We start from the raw sequence: 7,292 nt of genomic DNA, 5'->3' as shown, positions 1-7,292 counted from the left end.
AGTTGAAATTAAAAGCAACTTAGAAAAGCCTCAATTTTCCCCTCTGTTGTTAACTGTTGTGTATCGTGCTACTTAGCACTTCTGCACGTGATGGACAGACACTTGCATTTTTTTGGGGTATTGCAGAATTTTCACAGTACTGTTTCTGATATTCATGTTGCTGGGGAGAGATGAAACTAGCCCTACTCTTTCAGAATCTGAAGAGGTTATTTTGGCTAGCTGAGCCATTAAAAACAGCAAGCAAGGCTGTTTGTCCTTTGGGCTGTTCCCTCTTTATTGTTTCCATCTGTCTTTCTGCAAGGATGAAGAAGCTCTGCAAGGTAAGCCCGTGTGCTTGTGGCATGCTTGTTTTGCTGAAGCAGGCTGCGTTATGTTGCTTCATTAATTACACCTGCCTTCCACCTGGGCCACGGGAGTAACGTGTGCTCCTGAGTGTTGCTAAAACAAAGCCAGGTGCGATTACAAAGAAAACCAGTAGTCTGCGATTCGGATGACTGTTCTAGAAGTTCAAACGTTGCCTTGGCGTTTTATTTAATACAATACGCTTTGACAAAGGTGAGTGTGGCACCTGGAAAGCTAAGAGTAATGATTAAAACCTGCGTTAATTAGCGCCCAAAGCCAATTAGCGTTATTGCGTGCAGCTGTAGCAACGCCTCAAGAGTTTCAGTCGCAGGTGCGTGCCGGGGTGTGGTGGGTAGCCGTTTTGCTGTGGAATCCTCCTCCCCGCCCCGGAGCGCAGGCAGGCGGCACCGTTCTCGCCCTTTCCTGCTCCCTCTCAGGCCGTTGACCGCCCGGGAACGGTCCCCGAGCCCGCCGGCAGCCGGGGCGGGCGGGGAGAAGCGGAGAGCCGCCCCGCCGCCGCTCTGGGGCGGTGCTGGGGTTTGAATGGCTCGGCGGGAAGATGGCGGCGTCACCCCTAACGGCAGCGCTAAGGCCTCGGGCGGCCCGGCCGCCTCCCGCGGGGCCGGGAAGGTTGTTACCCCGCTCGGCCCCGCCGCTCCCTGCCGGCCTGTGCTGAGCCCCCCGCCCGGCCTCGACCTCTCCCTGCGCGGCAGCAGCCCCGCCACCGGCTCGGCAGGTACCGGCCTTCCCCTCCCTTTCCTCGGTCCCTCAAGGCAGCGCCGGGGCGTTGAGGGGGGAGCGGGGCTGCCGTGGGCGCGCTGGGCTGGCGGCCGCGGCCCCCGCCCGCCGCTGTTCCCTCAGGCAACAACATGGCGCCCAGGCGCGGCCCGCCGGGGCGGTGCGGGAAGGGGTCGGGGACCCTCCGAGGCTCTCCCGGCCCGGGGACGAGTCGCTTCGTGGTCCGTCGCTGAGGTAGGTGCTTATGTTAGTTAACAAGGGTGGAGGCGTACGAACGGGAGTCGGAGGATCTTCCTGCCCCTGTTCGCTGTTTAGTTGAGGAAGGTAAGAAAGCGTGTGTTCTGTGCGCGGTTCTGAAGTCGGGCTCGTTTCGTGTCAGTTAACGGTGGGCCTTATTCTTGACTCGGCCTCTAGGTGCTACCATAATACAACAATCGGTATAGTCTGTATTCTTCGGTATATGAGGTGAGGTTTACTGATGTGACCAAACTGATTCGGGAATACAGTAAGCTGATAAAATGTATTGTATCTAGAGACGTCACTTTAAGTGGTCCTGGCTGGTGCCCTGATACCTGCAAATGCAGAGAAATTTAGTAGGTTTTTTTATATGACATCTTGCCTATACGTACAAGGTGTTATATAAACATCTTGTGGCAAGGTGCCATATAAAGCGGTCCTGCCGCCAGCCAGGACCACTTAAAAGCGATGCTTCTAGTTGCAATACATTTTACCAGCTTATTGCTCTCTCGAATTGAGAGAAATCAAGACATATGTATATCTAAAATAGAGATGTTTATAGAACATATTGTAACTTCATCTCTTTTGCAATTTCTCTGTAACTCTTTGAAACATTCACATCTCTCAGCCTCTTCTCCAGTCATGTCGCATCTTCTCCCCATGTGATTATGTTCTGCAAGATACAATTTTGTCAGTTTCTGCAAATGGAGCTGAGCAAGGCAAAGTGCCTGGTTTACACAGGACAACTCCTCAAAGACAATTCAGTAAGCAGCACTCTTGTGTCCAACTGGCCTCACTTTCTGGAAGAGTTTTCTTTCAGAGAAATCTAATGCCCAATGCTTTTAACCAGCAGCATGTATCTTCATCATTTTGACTATTTTTTAGCATTTTTCTAGTAGGTAAAAAAGAGGTTAGTGTCAGGGGTGTACTTTTGTACATAGATCTTTAAGAACACCTAAGGCACAGGTTTTCAAACTCACATTCAGTGCTAATCTACAGATATTCTTCAAACAGCAGAATCACATCATCCTTTACTGATTCCGTCTTTTACACGTAGTTCATTGGTTTTAGTATTAGAAAAGAAGCTTGAGATCCCATCTTGTAGGTTTTTTTTCTTTTTATGTTTCCAAATCCTAATTCTGCCATATTAGTCACATTTTAGGATAGACAAATCTGGTCTCCTCTAAGTTCCCCTTGGGAAGCCTGTTCTGCTTTATGGCATACTGCTATTCTCGCCTGATGGTACTCATCTTCTTATGTAGTATTTGTATGGTACTTTGATTACACAAATTGAAACAAAGCTTTCAGAGCTAAGCAATATCAGCTTTTTATATATTTGTGTAGTGGAGAATGATCATGCACTAGTGACAGTTAGGATGGGGTAAACCTCATGAAGGCAGTTGAAATTTTTAGTATGTAGAGAGCAAAAATATTGGCTGCTTATGGACCCTAGTGTTTCTGATCTAGCCTGCCCTTAATGCTGTCAACAATGGTGGAATATTTCTTTGAGAATTTTTTGAACGTGCCAGTAGAAGAATTGGTACAGTAGAGTCAATATACACAATTACTTGTTTTTGGTCTTGATTTGACAAGGTCTCATAAAATGCTGTTATGGGAACTATACAGTCATGGGTGATAGGAAAGGCATTACTGTGGATCAGAAACCTGTTTTCTGTCTCAGATGAAGGAAGGAACAAAAAGTTTGAGTTTTCTTAATGATTTGGAAAAAGGGAGGAGGAAGGAGGCAGTATCTGTAGCCAGCACAAAATTATTTAGGGTTATAAAGACAAGAAGTAAGCAGCAAGGAACTTAATTAAGCTAGAGGAACTGGCAATGTGGTGAAGATACTAATCAGTGTTGATATACTGAAGTAACACACATTGTAGAGAGTAGCTTGAGCTGCTTGTTTGGTTGATGTTGTTTTTTTAATTCATCTGTAAAGCAAGAAAAATGACTACACAGTTCTGTAATCTGTGAGGATTACTGAAGTCTCTGTAGCAGTAATTTATAAAGGAAACAGTATGGATAAGGATGAGATGGCAAATACATTGTAATGCTGTTATATTAATCAGTGCTGAGACTCTCTGTTTGAGTATGTATTTGGTAATAGCTGCTCTGTCTCAAAAGCAAATACCAGAGTTTGGTGAAGAAATGATTTGAATGTAGAAAATCTTATAGGAGGAAAAATTGAAAAAAATTATGTCAGGAGATAAGAAGAATGGTGAAACGTCCATAGGAAATATTGAAAAATATAGGGAAGATAGTTTCTTGTTACCTTTTCTCTTAATACAGGAGCTTGTAGAGAAGTTTGACCTTTAAGTATATAACCTAAGTGACCTCAGATTCAAGGATGATACTTGACTTTTTAATTTTTTTATTTTCTCCTCCCAAAGGGCAATATCAGCGGGTAAATGTTCCTGAAGACCAAGCAGACAAGTTGCTCCTTGCAAGCTGGGGTCTTCCCAAAGCAGTTCTGGAGAAATACCACAGTCTGGGAGTGGTACAGATGTTTGAATGGCAAGCAGAATGCCTAATGCTCGGACAAGTTCTGGAAGGGAAGAACCTAGTTTACTCAGGTATGAAAACATCTGACAAAACTTGTCACCCCTGAACTTTCCCAGTGCCATTTACAAGAACATATTGGTGCTGAAGGGTTCTGATCTGGCAGATAAAAAAGTCAAGATCCAATTTTTTCTGGAGAGACCCCATTAAGATCTGTCCCATTGCTGTACCTCAGACCTTACTTGACGGACTCCTTTCCGGATGCAAGGAGAGACTTTTTTCCCCATTTTCTCTGTTAATGTTCCTTTAGAAACTGATAATTAGGAGTCAGTTAATGATTACTCTCTCTCTTTTTTTTTTTTTTTTATTACAGACTATGTCAGCTGGGAACTGAAGGATAACAGCAATGTTAGATATAAATACTTTTGAAAATGTTATTTGCTATCTGTTTTTTTCAGTTCCTTTATCGTTTCTCTTCACCTAGTGTATGGGGGGAGATGGGCACAGAGGTTGGGCTGGTGGACTAGAAATCTGTGGGAAATGACAAGTTGGGTGGTGTCTACTCTCCATGGGAAGAAGGTCCCAGAGCAGCACTAGGAGGATGAAAAACTTAGAAGAGGGGTGGATGATTTTCTTTAGGCTTGGATTTGAGTTTTATTTACTTGGTTCCAGAAGACTTTGGGCCTCATTGCCGGGTAATGGCTGTCCCCCAGTATGTGGCATCTCTTCCACAGTTTTCTGTGGATGATAGATGGCAAACAGCAATGCTTGCCAAGCAGGAGGGGTTAATATTAATTAAAAAACTCAACTTTTTTTTTCTTTTTTTTTTTTTTTTTCCTAAGCTCCTACCAGTGCTGGAAAGACTCTTGTTGCAGAATTGCTTATTTTGAAGAGAGTCCTGGAGACTCGTAAGAAAGCTCTTCTCATCCTTCCCTTTGTCTCTGTGGCCAAGGAGAAAAAATGTTATCTGCAGGTAAGTAGCATTCAAGGAGGGTAAATTGATGGGTTGTAGTTGTTGGCTCACATTTTTTAAACAGTTAGAAGTTTTTGTATGGATTTAAGGAAAAAAAAAAATTGCAGGTTGTTTCAGAATGGATTTATAGATAATTTAAAATTTGCTGTCATTCTAAGTTGGAGATAAAAAACCCAAAAGTTTTAGCCAAAGAGGGAAACTCGGAAAAATTTTAAGGAGTTGATTAAAACATTTTTATTTCAGCTTTGACTTTTAAAGCATAATTACTTGTATTTATTCACAGATTTTATAATATACAAACTTTAAAGGAATTTTCTAATTAGACGTTGTGTCTTCAAAACTACAAAGGGAAGGTGTCAATGTTATCTGAAAAGATAAAGGGATATTTTAGCTTTCCTTGGGGTGTTCAACCAGAATTTTGTGCCTTTGGTTTCACTTTGACTCTGCTAAAAATTTGTTCTGCAGAATGTGGTTATGTTTTGGCTTCCTCACCCAAGCTATTTAAAGGTTGTTTCCATTAGCTAATATGTCAAAGTAACAACAATTACTAAAACCAAATACAAAACCAGCAGGCATTTTTGTTATAGTTTCTGACATTTGAGACATTTTGGGTGTTAATAAACTGAGACAGTATCTTAACCTTGCAAATTGCTACAAAATGCTACAAACTGAGTGCAAAAGCTACTTGTAGTGATTGCTAATGGAGACATGTTTTGCTTTAATCTTTTAAAGCTGGAGGTTTATCGATGCTATGTTCTGCTTCTCCTGGCCTGGTTTGGCTGTAGCTGTACATACTTGAAATCATATGCTATCCTACCCATCTGGTTCAAACATTTGTACCTTTTGTTAATGCAGTTAATGTAATGTAATGTTAATGTAATGTGCCAAAGCTTTGGCACTGCAATAATAAGCTGTAGAAGAAAATAAGTTGTTGTTTCTTGACTTTCAGTGGGAGATGTCACATCTGTGTGTTTGGGGTCCCATGTTTGGCTTTTGTCCAGAATTTCTCAGGAGCAAGGCTTTTTTGTACATAACCCACTGGTATTATAAACTGTTGCGCTGTGTGTTCTCTAACCTTTTTAATAGTAAATGTTTTTATACAAAACAGTGGTCCCCACCTCTTACTCAGTTATGTACACTTTATCTTGCAATGTGTACTGTGTGGCTTCTGCTTTGGAAATAAAAAATGTCAGAGGAAAAAGGTAGCAGTAACTGACTGAGCCATGGATTTAATATGATTAGTTGGCATTATAAGTACTAGAGACTGTGGTTCTAGGATGCCGGCTTTTATGTGACTCCAGCAGGCATTGGTCAAAATTCAGAGTTGTAACCTTGGCGTGACATTCTCTATCCTTGGAAAACAGGCCCTGTTTCAGGAGGTGGATGTGAGAGTTGAAGGCTACATGGGAAGCATGTCTCCTGCTGGACGTTTCTCTGCCCTGGACGTTGCTGTCTGCACCATAGAGAAAGCCAATGGTCTAATCAATAGACTAATAGAAGAAAACAAAATGGACTCACTGGGTAAAATACTAAGGCTTGACCATTGTGGGGATGAGGTTTATTACATACTCTGAGTACATGTGAAATCATGGGATAATTTGAATTTGCTCAGTTCTGTATGTGACAGACATGCCATATAGGAAAATTGAGCAATTTTTCTTCCTCCAGAGCACCTCTGATTTGGATTTAGGAAGGCAGTCAGGACTATTCTATGTAGCTCAGTGGCTGGGGTCAGTAGGTAGAAGCTGCAGGTTTTAGTTTGTCTCACATGGATGAAAATCCATGGACAGTGATTAGCTGCAGGAAGTAGTGATTCCCATAGCTAGAAAATGTCTTCTAATTAAGGAAGTTGAGTTAAAGGTCTGGGATATGTTTGAGTTCAAGAATGTATGTATGTTCATTTGTTTTGGACAGGGATTGTGGCATCCATGGTTTATCTTCACTTAGCTCAAGAAAGAGGAGGAATTGTGTTTGGTGCTCATCTGGGTCAAAATAAGTGGAATGAATACATAGAGCTCCTCTGGGTAGGCATGGTGACTAGGAGGGCTGTGACATTCATTTCTCTCTTGTAGTTTACTCAAAAGCCCTCTGTTCTTGTAATGTAGACTTCTGGGTCACCATGGCCCTGATGGCCACTAGATAATGGTAGTATTCAGTTAGTGTTTGGGAGGAAATATAAAACCTGAAGAAGCCCTGTGTTTCCAGTGCGCACTTGGAGAGAGATGTTTTTTCCTAGTCCAGTCAGAAGTTTGTTCTCTTTGTTTCCCTGCTCAGTAAAGCTATACCAATTATATTTTATACAGTAATCCTTCCTATATTCACTCTGGCCTGTAACATAGGTGGTTGCTATTTTAAGAATATAAAAATTGGAAAATGAGATGAGTATCAAACTGCTCCAAGACCTCCACCTATGAAACTGCTGTTCCATGTGCATCTGGTGTCATAATATTCTGCAGCATTGTAGACCAGAAGAGTTTTTTACACGCAAGAGAGAATAAGG

The 7,292-nt window shown here is 42.3% G+C and overlaps 1 protein-coding gene across 1 annotated transcript in view; it reads left to right on the top strand.

Moving 5' to 3' along the window:
- The first annotated feature begins 885 nt into the window (after window positions 1-885).
- POLQ (DNA polymerase theta) overlaps window positions 886-7,292 on the top strand; it is a 56,978-nt gene continuing 50,571 nt past the window's right edge. The window contains exons 1-4 of the mRNA XM_075034403.1: window positions 886-1,078; window positions 3,711-3,893; window positions 4,662-4,792; window positions 6,157-6,313. Coding sequence (XP_074890504.1) covers window positions 886-1,078; window positions 3,711-3,893; window positions 4,662-4,792; window positions 6,157-6,313 — 664 coding nt within the window. The remainder of the gene's footprint in view (window positions 1,079-3,710; window positions 3,894-4,661; window positions 4,793-6,156; window positions 6,314-7,292) is intronic.

Source organism: Buteo buteo, chromosome 8, assembly GCF_964188355.1.
Source record: "Buteo buteo chromosome 8, bButBut1.hap1.1, whole genome shotgun sequence".
In the NCBI taxonomy this organism is placed as follows: domain Eukaryota; kingdom Metazoa; phylum Chordata; class Aves; order Accipitriformes; family Accipitridae; genus Buteo; species Buteo buteo.
This window is presented reverse-complemented; position numbering and strand designations above follow the sequence as displayed.